Genomic DNA, 12,779 nt, shown 5'->3' with positions numbered 1-12,779 from the left:
TTATGAATCCTGGTGACATCTCGGGTTTTACTTCTAGTTCAGTAACACAGTATGAATAATGTTTCCTTTTAACCATTTTCAGTTCCCCTTTTGATGTATTTGAATACTACTTGTCTTTGTGCTATGAGACACTGAAGTTTCTTTTCTTGATCTCCCTCCTTTGAGCCTGTGGCTCTCTCACATATTTCTATCTGCCCTTTCATCCACCTGCCCCAGAAGTAGGTCTCTTTACCTAGAGTCTCTCTAGCTTCTCTCTAACCTTCTCCAAGTTGCTCTAGTTCAGTGCCTTAGCCACAAGATGCCTGGTGTCTCACTTGTCCAAACAAAGACATTCATCCATTAGTATTTTAGAAAAGTATTAGAATATCATCCACAATAACAGCACACTTTTCTGATGTATTCTAATTGGTTTGCCTTTTGTATCAAACTGTCCACGAATTGCAGAAACCCACCGGGCTGTCTACTCTGCTCACACAGGCTCTGCAGTTAGTGCACAATACAGGAGGAATTAAAGTTTCTTCCCACATTGTGCTCTGCTTTCCTGGGAACCAGGTCCCAGCTCCAAAATACCCCTCATTTCACAGGCTTCTCAAGGGAGAGTTCCTTTCAGCCCTTCTGTTCGGAGCAATCTGAAGTGCTACACAGCATCTCCGAGCCTGGCATCTCGTATGTGCTGCGATAACTTATCTGCAGATACAGAACCCAATACACAACCTTGAAACCCCTGCTGCCAGGCTCTTCAAATCAAATAGCCAATTTTCACTTTGCTCTGTTCCAAACACAAAGTTAAGATTTCATTGGGGTAATACTTTTCTTTTCTCTTTTGAGTGCTCAATTTCTGTAGCAACCTCTGCTTAAAGACCCTGTCAGAATCCTCTTGACATTTAGATAAATTACAACAGCTTTTTCTTCCCTTCTCACACGTACAGACCATGAATGGCCAGTACAGGATCTGCACTGCTTAGACTCTATCAGGCTGCAACCTGCTCAGGATTCAGGCAGCTTGCTTTCAATTGTTCCAGCTATTTGCTGGGTCCAGGCAAATTCTACCGGATCTGGCTGCTGAATGCACAGGGGGAAGTTTTGTTTCCCCAACAGGTTAGAGCCAGACAGCTGGCTTTGCTAGTCTCGCCCCTGGATTCCCTGGGTAGCCAAGTCTTCCTAGGGATGGTACAACAGCAGGAAAAAGGCTTTGATGACCCAATGATTTTCTCAGTCTCTGTCTTCACCATGGTGAAAGCCCTGGGCCAAGGGTGCAAATTCATCCTGTAATGCAGGGGTCAGCTCTCCTCTGAGCTATCTTGGAAAAAAGACTGCAAAGCCATCCTCTTTTTTCCAGTGCATAAAACCAAACCCCACTGTCCCTTTCTGGCACTCACCTTCCCTTCTACCTTGCCCTGCTGGTCAGTCTGGATCTGCTGCCGGAAGGCTGGGTCGAAGAGCAAAGGGGTAGCACAGTAGTGAACAAGGCGTGAGGACTGCTTCAGGGTCTCCAGGTCTGCCAGCTGCATAGCACAAGAGGAACACAGTTACAAACATCACAAACATGCATAACTCATCAAGACCAGGAACAAGCTGTCTGTAACATTACCGTGCTGCTCAAGTGGGGATCAAACTTTCTAGGCAACCACCCTGCTTTTACAGCTCTTCCAGTGCTGGGCAGCAAAGCCCCATTTGCAAATCCCAGCACTAGAGCCCAGCAGACCCAGAAGTTCAAGCAGAACACACTGCTCCATGGCCAGATACCACCCCCGGTACACAGCCCACTCCGAGCTCCACTGCTCCTTTTTGGGCCCACTTTGCTGCCTGCCTGAGCTGCACTCACACTGATGGGCATGTTGGACTGCGCTGATCTCTGCTGCCAGGTCACAAAGAGATTCTCAATCTTCATCTGCTTCTCCAGCTCTGGAGGAAAGAGAGCAGCCATAGATGTATCAAGCCACATCCCCAAATGCTGTCACTGCATATCACTCCCATCCTCCCCACTCTACTTACACAGGCCACCACCCATCCCATTACCCCACAGGAATAGCTCAGAACTGCCTCCTCTGCCAGAACTTCCAGTTTGCTCCTTCTGAGCGAGCTCCTTTTCCAGGAGCAGGGGCGGGAAGAGGCAGTTAGACTCCAGTGACAGCATGCCTCTTGCTTTACCTTTCCTCTCCATGCTCTTGATTTCCAGGAACTGGGCCCCATGCCGAGCCACGGGGTCAAAAGGTCCCAGCTCGGGCCCATGGGGTATGTGTTTGACAGTGGTAACATCCCGCAGAGCTTCATCGAAGGGCACCACATCGGGATGGAAGTGCAGAGGTGGCAGGCTGCGTGCGGAGCTGCTCAGCCGGCCTTGGTCCTTGCTGGGTGGGGGAGTGGGGCTCCGGATCAGTGCATCCACCTCCAGAGTGGAGTTCAGGAAAGGATTTGGCTCCTAAGCAAGGAGACACAGCCATGAAAGTCTCCTTACTGCCAGCCTCGGAGCAAAGACTCATAAGAACAGAGTAAACCCAGTTTCTGTCATCTCCAGACATCTCTGTTGACCTTCTCCACCACCAGTGCAGAGGCCTGAAGCCTTGGCCCAGCATGGCTGTTATGTGCAATGGGAAGTTCATTCTTCAGCCTCCTCTACCCTAAATATTCCAGTCACAAATACTGCCAACTACAGAGCCTACTTCCCTTTCCACCTCTGCCTGTCTGCTGGAGCAGACAGCAGCATCCTGGCTGGACACAGCAACAGTTGGGCATGCAAGCCCCTGGGGATGCCTTCCAACTGGTGTACAACAGCACAGAAGTGTCTGTAAACCTCCTCAGACCCCAGAGCTGCCAAGGCCCCTGCAGATGGGGAAAGGAGTGCCCTGCCAGGCAGGGTGCCCTACCTGCTTGCTGTCCTCGTGCCATGGCGTGTCCATGAAGCAGTGGTGGTGGAAGAGTCCCAGCTTCTGGCTGATGAGGCAGTGCACGATGTGCGACCGGGCGTTCTGCCACTGCAGCAGGCGAATGAGTGAGCAGTTCAAGTTGGCTCCCAGGTCTGGGGACCAGTTGTAGGTGTAAAGTGTCAGCTGGAGAGAGAAGAGAGGGAGGAAGGGTGAAAGATCTGCTCAGTCCTGCACAGTGACACAGGCTGCTCCAGGTGCTTTGGGAGGGACTTGCTGCAGCTCCAGGTGGCTTCAGATGGTGAGGCTGGGACAGGGATAGTGACAGCCACCCACTTACACCACCCCGTTAACAGCCACAGCAGAGGGTGTTGAACTGGCAGCACAAGTGCCATGGCTGATTTGGGCCCTGCTGTGGGCAACAGGCAACTGCAATCCACAGTGGGACAGAAGGAGCCAGGGACAGCTGCAGGGAACCGCTGCTCTGCTTGTGGCACAGGGCTCCTGCCTGGGGCAGGCTGGTTGCCCACAGCAGCACTGTTCCTCTTTCTAGCCCTGGGCCAGCTGGGAAAAGGCTGGCTTTCAGCAGGCAGTATCACACAGGCATCATGGCTACCTTTTTGTCAATAATCTCCATGAAGAGAAACCTCTGCCGGGGTGCCAGGTCTCGTCCAGCAAGGCTTGGGTCAGAGCCTCTCTCTGCTGAGCTGAATTCCATGGCCTCAAAGCGCTGGAGCCCTTTGTGAGCTGGAAGAAGCCAGAGCTGTCACCCTCAGTACCCAGAGCTGTCACCCTCAGTAACCAGTCCATCCCAGGACAGCAGGACATTGTGCCATGGTACTTCCTGCTCAGCTCATCACTCCCAAAAGACAGCTGAACACAGTCCACACATCATCTAACCGAGGCCCTGAGCAACAGTGTTGGTATTTTCCTCATCACAACCCAAAGTCTCCCTTTGTTCACTTTTACCTTTATTACTTATGTTGCTGTGATAACACCGTGTGATCAGTCAGCTCACCCTGGCTCTGCTTCATCATTTCCAACCAAAGTCCTCCCAGGCCCCATGATTTTCATCTCAATCCTATTTGCCCAGTTCTTCATATTTTTCCCTGCATACCTCCCCCTGAGATACCCCTTGAAATAGGCAGTTAAAAGCAAATCTGAGAATAAGATCCCAGCAGCTGACAATGGACACCTCACTGCCCACCTCCGGGCACAGGCAGCCCGTCCCAGCAAGGAGAGGCACCCTGCCCATTTATCTCCCACCCCAAAAGTCCCCAGCACACAACCCCACGGACCCTGCTCACCCTGCTCCGTGCTGCAGCGCCACTGGTGGAAGTTGCGCCCCAGCAGGATGAAGTGTCTGACGGCTGCGGGGCGAGGACTGGCACTCTGGCCGGGTTTATAGGGCAGGAAGGCAGTGCTCCCATGGCAGCTGCAGGGAAGAGCACCAAAGGTGTGTGACAAACAGAGCCACGGGAGCAGAGGCTGGCACAGCTGATGGGCTTCTGCTGGTGCCGAACAGCCCCCGTGAGCCACGTAACTCACCTGATCTTTTCAAACACCTTGACGGTGGTGTCGCTTGCCAGGGCAGTGACCAGGTTCACCACTTCCACCAGGATGGAGGACAGGAGGAAGCGGGACACGATCTCTGCTGAGCACTGCTGCACGGACGGGCACCCTGCGGGGGAGAAGCACTATTGGACTCAGCCAGGACTCCCAAGCCCTGTCCTTGGCAGTGCAGAAGGCCAAGGGGGCCCCACTGCAGGGCTGCTGCCCAGGGCAGGCCAAGTTCCTGCCTCGCCTGAAGCAGAGGCAGAGCTGTAAAACAACGAATACAAAAAAGATAAAAGCTGAAATCATCCCTGTTTCAGGTTCCGGCCTGAAGTCAAGCCTGAAACAAAATTCCCACATGCCCTGAGCCTGGCACTTCATTCCTCCATACATTCCTTGTTTCCTGCCTTATTCCTCATCAGAGAGGGTGGACAGCTCTGCCTTGCCAGCGTGAGGTGTGAGGACAAATGCTGGAGTGGGCAGTATTCAGAAAGCAGCAACAGAAAAGCCACGAAGACCCAGATCCTGCCATCTGAAGGGCATCCCTCTTCCACTTTGCTACCTGCCTCCTCCTCTCCCTCCTCGCATGGGTGGGGGTTTTCCATGCAGCTTCTCAGTCCCAGAGTGTTTCAGAGGCTCAGATCCTTCCTCCCTGCTACATCTGGGAGCTCCATCATTTCCACAGCTGCTGTGGCCTGAGATACATACCCAGTTGGTTCATGAATGCCATCCACTGCTGGCAGGTTTGACTGAAAAGCGGGTGCATGGTGCCCACGTCCCCTTCTTCCAACTGGCAGGCTCGGCGCCTGGGAAGAGGGAAGAGCAGCATCATTATACAAGATCAAAATCAAGACCAACAAAGGCAAAAAGGTGCAATGATTCCCTCCCTGCTCCAGAGCAGAGCCCACGGAATCCCCTTTTTGGGTTGCTATAGTGCTTGAGTTTTGTCCCCCTGGGTCTGCAGCCATAGGTATTGTGTGGGGAAGGGACCTCTGGCAGGGAGAGCCAGCTGTGCTCCCAGCAGCAACACAGATCACAGCTTTGTGTGTGGAAGGCAGCTCCCCTAGCTGGCTGTATAAGGGAGACACTGCAAGGAAAGGGGATGTTGTACAGAGGGTTGAGATGCACAAAGAGCCAGGGGGATGTCAGGCCGGGGAGCTCTGCGCAGCGACACCCCAGCTGCCTGGCCACAGCCCACACTCACCTCTGTGCCTGTTCCAGCTCAGCCGTGGCTGTGGCCCGATCCTGGCTCAAGTGCTGCTTGACGTTCTCTGTCTTGTGTCGCCGCCTTGTGCGAGCCTCTTCTGGCCTCTCCAGCACAATGTCATCAGTAGTCTTGGGGCTGCCCAGCTCTGAGGACTCTGCCTTGCTCTAGGAAGAAGCGGTGCAGGGTTAAGGCTCTGCATATCCACAGCCCAGCTGTTGCCCTGATCTCAAACACCTGGGTTGCCGAGCCTGGCCTCCCTACCCCAGCCAGATCCCTCCCCTCTCTCCCTCCTGGCCTAACACACCGCGAGGCCCTGCGGGCCCTGCTCCCCACCAGTCCCTCAGCAGTGTTACCAGCATATCCCAGAAGCTGCGGCGGCCCAGCTTGCTTGTGGGTGTCACTGGCTCCCCAGGGCTGGCTGAAGGGGCAGAAGTGAACTGCAGGGGTGGAGGGCAGCTCTTGCCAGTCCCACTGGTACTCATGGCCAGGCCCTTGGTCTCTGACATGGTCCTCCTTAGGCCTCCTGTGGAGACAGAGCAAATGAGATGCTTCAGAGCCCCCCACTGTGACATCCACGTGCCCATGGCTTGTGTACCCCACCACGGCTGGCCAGATGGAGAGAAGGGAGGGAGCCCTCAGCAACACCTGGCAAAGTTAATTCGGTCTTCTGGAGCAGAGATCAACCTCTAAAGATCTCTTCTAACCCTGTTTTTATGTTGCTTCTCCCCTGGGACATCACACAGCACAGCTGGCAGAAGGGACAGTGGCTTCTTCCCTCCCCGGCCCAAATCCCCTCCCAGCACAAGCTGAGCTCCCACAGGGAGGACAAACAAGGCTGGTGGGGGGCCTGGGGTGCCCGTCCCATCCCATCCCACTCTCACCTGCAGAGCTCAGCTCCTCCACATCGGTGGCAGCCAGGGGGCAGGCGGCCTCCAGGCAGAGCGGGGCGGGCAGCACCAGGAACTCCATGACGGCATCGCAGAGAGCGTGGCGCAGGGCCCCACGCAGCTTCTCCGACAGCTGCAGCAGGCTGATGTTGCCCTTCTCCCAGATGTCCAGGCGCACCAGCACGCAGGGCTCTGCTGGGGAGAGGCAGCCCTGCATGGTTCTGCACCCCCAACCTTCGGAGGCGCCCCGGGGGATGCAGAGGCAGCAGGGCATCAGCAATTTTCACTGCCTACCTGAAGGCAGGGTGCTGGCCTCAGGCTGGTGCTTGCTGACGGCAGTGAGGCTTTCGAAGTCAGCTTCCTGCAGCAGGCCCACGATGGGGGAGGAAGCAGCCATCCTCAGGGGTTCGGGCCTCTCCCCGTGGGGCAGCACCATGGGGCTGCCGTTCTCATCCACAAACGTGAGGGCAATGCAGGCGATCCCTGTGGGGAGAGCCCCAGACAGCCCCTGTCACCCTAAGGGGCACGGTGGCCACCCCACGCCTGCCCATCAGGGCTTGGGATTGTCCTCTGACCACTTGGGTTTCACAGTGCCACGGGTGCACACAGCAGGCAGAGCCCACGGGAAGGGAAGCAGCCAGGGGAGAGGTAACCAGCTGTGTTCATCGGGAGGCAGGGCAAGAAGCACGCTGCTTGGCACTGGGTGTCCCCGTCACCTCGAGAATCTCCCTCCTGCATCCCTCTGGGATGGGGCTCACTGTCCATGTCCTCCCAAGGGACAGAGTACAGACAGAGCCCAGATATTCTCCAACAGCCCACTCTGGGCTCACAGGACACTGACTCCCTGCAGAGGAACACTACACACAACACCTTGTTGCGGGTTACGCTCAGGGCCTGCTTCCCACTGCACATGCCTACAGACAGGGTGCCTTCCCCACACATCAGCACAGCTGGGGGACAAAACAAACCAGGAGCTCACCCCCCACAGCCCATCTCCTGGCCAGGACACCAGGGGAACAGCAGCAGGGATGGAGCTGTAAGGTCCAAAGCCCTCCAGCCAACTGAGCCAGCATTCAGGGGACTGGATGGCAAAGCTGCCCCGAGGTGTGGATGGCAGGGTGTGCAGGGTGGGTGTTGTCACAGCCCTAGCAGCCCGTGCCCAGGTCTAACCAGCCAAACAACATGACTTCCATCCTGCCTAATTAAATGTAAACTCCTCAGCACCCTTTCCTCCAAGACATGCCAGGCGCAAGGGAGAGGGCACTGAGATAGAGAGCGCTGCTCCTGAAAGAGGGAGCTGGGCATTCAGGTAAGAGTGCAGCATCCCTGCATTCAGGCTGAGGAAATCTTAATCTATAAGCCGTTGGCAGAAGAATACAGAAGCTGCCTTATCTCACAGGTGCTCTGCACCAGACTCTGACGTCTCTCTCCCCTAGCCAGGCACAGGAACAACCCTTTATCCAGCAAACAATGGAGAAGTTTATCATTTCCTAAGTATCAAAGCAAGAGGAAACCAGGACTTCACCCAGTCCCATCCCCCTTTGGAGCCTCGCTCAAGACCCTCCTGCCTCACGTGGCCTCTTGCTGCAGCAGGGCAGCTCTCTGGGATTTAGGTGTCAATAAGTCTCTGGCAGGCCTCCAGACCACAGCCCTTCCTGGAGCTCCACTCCGCTTCAGTCCACCTGAAGCGAGGAGATAAGAGCTGAGCACAACGTCCCACGTCCTCCTCATGCTAGGACACGTGTTCCAGAGAGGGGGGACCCACAGCAGTGCTTTCAAGCGGGCCAGGTCAGCAGCCACAGGAGCAGATGCTTGTTTGTACGTGCTCCCAAGAGGAGCTGGTTTGCCAAGCAAGCGCCAAGCACCGCAGCAGGCTCAGTCCCTTGGGGCACAGCCGATGGCTGCTGCTGCCCTGCCAGCAGGGAACAAGGCTGCCAGTTCTGTCACAGGAGCACGGAGAAGCAGCAATGCAACAGGTAAGAAACAGCCCTGACAGGGTGGACACAGCCTGAGCTATGTAGCTATGGGAAGAGGTAAGTTGGCGAGGGCTGCCAAAAACCTTCCTGCCCAGAGCCTTGGAGCTTGGCTACGCATTCATCCATTGCGCCCTGCAAAGATGTTGGGGTGCAAGTGACCTGCAAGCTCCCAGCTATGAAGGGCTCTCCAAGCCCCCTCCAACCCAGGCTCCCTGAAGGACAAAGTACACACCTAGAGGTGCCCGGTCACTCCAGCCCTTCGGTGTGCAAGGCAGCCCCCAGCCCAGGCACAGGGAGCGTGATGGTGCTACGCCCTGAGGCTTGGGACTGCAACTGGAAGACTACAATCCCTGTCCTCAGGGATGAGATGGCCATTTAGACCTGCAGGGAAAAGGGCTGTAGAACTTTGAAGCTCACTGCCTGCAAGCAGGTTGTTTGCTCATTTGTTCTGTTTGCTCATTTATTCTGTTTGCTCATTTACCCAGCCAGCAAGAAAAAGGTGACTCAGCTGGATGGACACACACACAGACACACAGAGGAGTCAGAGCTGAAGCCACAGCACGAGGGGAACAAGAACAGCAGGGACCAGAGGGACCAGGGATCTGCACAAGAGGGGAAACTAGAGTAGTACTTGGAGCCAGAGGTGCTACCTTGGAAGTGGGAGAGTGGAAAGAGGTGCTGCACAAGGTCCGACATGGTACCTACACAACAGAAGAACATTCAGACTGTGCACAAGGGACACAACAAGACTCACGATGGCCGGGTAACAGACCAAATGGCATTGGCACAACACGACACGACAGCGTGCTGCAGGATTAGCCCTATCCAATTCTTCCTCCAGCAGTCCACAGAAAAGAGCAAAGGCATTGCCCCCACAGCTGTGCCCCAGGCTATGTCTTGCCCCACAGCAGCTGCAATCTAGAGCTGCTTCCTACAGCAACGGGAAGAGCTTAGCAAGTTGCTCTGGGGGACTCCTTAGTTCCGTTCTACCATCCATGCAGTTCTGCAGTCTCCCAAGCACACGCCCTGCACATCCCTTAGCCACTGCACTGACACTGGCCCTCCTCAGTCATTCAGATCTCTCCAACATGGGAAGTCGCTCCCCAATGCACAGCCCCACACCCTCCTTCAAAAAAAAAAAAAAAAAAAAAAGAGTTGAGCACAGTACCTTTGCCACCAGTGCCTTGGCCACCCGGCTTGTTGTACAGGTAGAGATCCTGGTCAGGGACACTGCCACTGTGGTTGAAGTAGTGCTAAGGGGCACATGAAAGAAAAAAGTGAGAGATGAGAGAACCTCCACTGACTGGAAGCAGAGGTCCACATGTGCAGATCTCATTCCCCAGTATGTAGCAGGCAGTCCATACCTACTTAAAAACCACTTAGCAGCGGAGTCTTGGCAAGTGTTTGGCAGAAGGACCCTCCTACAGCTCCATGCAGTGTTACAAAGCACTGCACATCTGGCCTCACCTTCTATTCTTGCTATGGCCATGCTGAAGGAGTGGGTAGCTGCTCCCAAACTTTTATTAACCCCAATGTTTCAGTCTTTAGAGCTTGGCTGTGCAATGAACCAAGCTCAACTGTGCAAGTAGGTCTCTTCTCATGCTCCTGGGAGAAGACTAAAGCTCATAAAGCATGAGCTTTATGGCTGCTACGTTTTGCACAGCAAGTGACCACTTGAGACAAAGCGAGGCCTGTCTGGGTTTACACCAAGCCACACAGGATCTGCTTGCTGCCCTGCACAACTCCTCCAGACTTTACTATTCAGTGTCATTTCCTCCCTAACAACACACGGCAGAGCTGGGAACACAGCAGCTGAGCTGCCCCAGCAAGCACCCCCCAGCAGCAGGTGGAAGCTGGGCAGACAGTCACTCTCCTCACCTTGAAGTGGTGCTCCACGTTGCTGTCCGTGTACTTTGGGGTGTGCAGGAAGATGAGCAGGTTCTGGCGCAGGTAGTAGGCCACTGCATGCAGCCAAGGCAGAGCTGAAGGTGGCAGCACAAACTGCAGGACTTCTGTGGGTGGTGTACCAGGGGGCTGGATAAACTGCAGAAAGAAGGCTTTAGAACTCAGCTGAGTCTAGCAGGATGCCCTAGGGCATTGATATGCATCTGAATGACAACAGCTGGGTGCACAAAGGGAGAGCACAGTGTGCAGAGCCCAGACAGCACCCTAGCATAGACATGGGGCCAATTCTCCATGTGTATTCACAGGGAGGCCCTGCCCTGCTGGGAACCCCATCAGGGGTGATCCCACCAACTACCCTGGCACTCACACAGTGCGCATGTCTGTGAATGCCAGACTAAGCAACCACTGGAGCTGGGATGGGGTGTAGCAGACTGCCCTGGCTTTCTCTGCCCTGGGGCAGAGAAGGGCTGAGATGGGTCAAAAAGAAGGAAAAGAGTGATGGGCGACAGGATGAGCAGAGCTGTTATCCTGGTATGTACCTCAACATCTGCTGGGGTCAACTTGCAGTTCCGCACCAGCATCACAGTGATGATATCCAGGGTGGCCTCATCCAGGCGCCTGCGCAGCACTTTTACCAACTCATCTGTGATCTCGGGCCCTAACAAGGAAGTAAAGGCACAAGCAACTTTTTCACTTCATCTGGTTATGACCACAACCATCTCCCTATACCTGTCCAGAATGCACCACCCTCACAAACACTTCTCACAGGAAACATGTCTTTCCCCACCATCAACTTCTTCAGACATCGTTGTCCACCTGCTCTTGACCACAAAAGATTGCTGACAAAGTAAACGCAAATGTACTTCTGCACAGGGAAAGCTGGCACAAGCCACCTGGTCTGCAAGAGGTCTTATCACGGGCTCTGGGTCCTTTCCTCACATTTCCACCCAGGCAGAAAGGGGAGCTGCTTGCTCAGGAGGGACATACTCCCTTTGTTGTTCAAGCAAAGAGGTCAACAACTGAAGCTTCATTCCTCTGCTTTGCAGCAGTACAGTTTATCTGCTGCCTGGTTTTGTAATGCTTACCTGCTGGGGCAACTCCATGGACCATCAGCTGGATGTGCCTGTCTACCTGTCCCACTGGGCGAGCAGAGTCCACACTACGGCACGAGGCTGTGTCCAGGGAGGAACGAGAACCCTGGAAAGGCAAAAAAAAAACAACACAAAACAAACAACAAAAAACAGATGCATGAAAGCAGTTCCCATGTGAATCCCAGAACCAGTACCAGCCATACCTATCAGCAAGGTCAGGCAGAAGCCCCTACTGCTGCCCCCACATACACACACATCCGCAATATAAGTTTTACCCTACATAAAATCCAGGTAGCTGGAACTACCAAGTTCCCCCTTTTCCCCAAACACCCATCCTCCTCTACTCCACACACGCACTCTGTGACCAAAACCCACATGCAGTCCCAGAGAGCAGCACTCACTGTTAGATCCTCAGTGTAGATGGGCTCCTGACTGCGTGTCAGTGCCAGGGAGCGAGATGCAGGATTACCGGTGCTCTCTGCTTCCCACACCTTCCCGCTGTACGTGGTTTCAGTCAGCCTGAATGTAGGAGGAAGACATGTCAGCCTCCCTTCCCAAGAATGGCAGCATCATACCAGAAGATATATATCCTCCTTACTCTCCCCCGAGGACTTCCCAGGAATCAGTCCTTACAGCACAGAGCTTGTACAAAAATGGGTCTGTTTCCCTCACGTAACAACACTTTTCCTTCCAGGTAAAGATTTAGTGCAGGAGGAGCAGCAGGGGTCTGGTTTGACATGACTCTGATTCATCAGAAACCAGACATTTGCTGCCTGGGTCACAGCAGGGTCCCCGAGGCTAGGTAGACACTTCCTGCCCCAAAAAGCTCTCAGCCTGGTGCAATATGTAGCAGGGCAGGGTCACGCCAACACGTCAAGCTGACTCTTACCTGAGGTAGAAGACAGATTTAGTGGCACGCTCCTGGTAGACAAACATATTCTTCCTGTTCACCACAGAGAAGGCGTTGAGCACCGACCGAAGCGCCTGGATAGCTGTGGGCAACGTGGGACGTTAGCTACCCCACACCCCCTCCTGTCGTGCCAGTCCAGCCAGAAGCCAGACTCCTGACACACAAAGTGAGGAGGAACCTGGGTGGTACACACCTCGCGAGACCCCCATGTTGGGGCCCATCTTGAGGCGTGAATGCACGTGGATGAGCGTGCTCCACACCACGTCACAAGCAAAGTGCCCTGGCATGAACTGCATGGTGGCAGCCAGGTAGTCCCGGGGCTGGTAGCTCTCCTCTACTGAGTAATCTGCAAAGAAAATAGCACGTCATCACACAATGTTTTTGT

At 54.6% G+C, this 12,779-nt stretch overlaps 1 protein-coding gene across 9 annotated transcripts in view; it reads right to left on the bottom strand.

Annotated features, from left to right (window-relative positions):
* Positions 1 to 12,779, bottom strand: part of SZT2 (SZT2 subunit of KICSTOR complex) — a 55,619-nt gene that overhangs the window by 10,235 nt on the left and 32,605 nt on the right. For 5 of the 9 annotated variants that reach the window (XM_072041457.1, XM_072041464.1, XM_072041461.1 and 2 more), the window contains 19 exons: positions 12,588 to 12,740; positions 12,374 to 12,476; positions 11,886 to 12,003; positions 11,479 to 11,590; positions 10,933 to 11,051; positions 10,367 to 10,531; positions 9,657 to 9,741; positions 6,807 to 6,995; positions 6,507 to 6,707; positions 5,979 to 6,148; positions 5,623 to 5,789; positions 5,127 to 5,224; positions 4,413 to 4,545; positions 4,172 to 4,299; positions 3,481 to 3,611; positions 2,868 to 3,050; positions 2,152 to 2,422; positions 1,826 to 1,905; positions 1,380 to 1,505 (listed from right to left, as the gene is read on the bottom strand). In XM_072041457.1, the coding sequence (XP_071897558.1) occupies positions 1,380 to 1,505; positions 1,826 to 1,905; positions 2,152 to 2,422; positions 2,868 to 3,050; positions 3,481 to 3,611; positions 4,172 to 4,299; positions 4,413 to 4,545; positions 5,127 to 5,224; positions 5,623 to 5,789; positions 5,979 to 6,148; positions 6,507 to 6,707; positions 6,807 to 6,995; positions 9,657 to 9,741; positions 10,367 to 10,531; positions 10,933 to 11,051; positions 11,479 to 11,590; positions 11,886 to 12,003; positions 12,374 to 12,476; positions 12,588 to 12,740 (2,732 nt within the window). The remainder of the gene's footprint in view (positions 1 to 1,379; positions 1,506 to 1,825; positions 1,906 to 2,151; positions 2,423 to 2,867; positions 3,051 to 3,480; positions 3,612 to 4,171; positions 4,300 to 4,412; positions 4,546 to 5,126; positions 5,225 to 5,622; positions 5,790 to 5,978; positions 6,149 to 6,506; positions 6,708 to 6,806; positions 6,996 to 9,656; positions 9,742 to 10,366; positions 10,532 to 10,932; positions 11,052 to 11,478; positions 11,591 to 11,885; positions 12,004 to 12,373; positions 12,477 to 12,587; positions 12,741 to 12,779) is intronic. The other 4 variants (XM_072041460.1, XM_072041463.1, XM_072041462.1 and 1 more) reach the window with 1 other exon arrangement.

The sequence above is a fragment of the Anas platyrhynchos genome, chromosome 8 (assembly GCF_047663525.1).
Source record: "Anas platyrhynchos isolate ZD024472 breed Pekin duck chromosome 8, IASCAAS_PekinDuck_T2T, whole genome shotgun sequence".
In the NCBI taxonomy this organism is placed as follows: domain Eukaryota; kingdom Metazoa; phylum Chordata; class Aves; order Anseriformes; family Anatidae; genus Anas; species Anas platyrhynchos.
The sequence above is the reverse complement of the archived record's forward strand: the minus strand, read 5'-3'. Positions and strand labels throughout refer to the sequence as shown.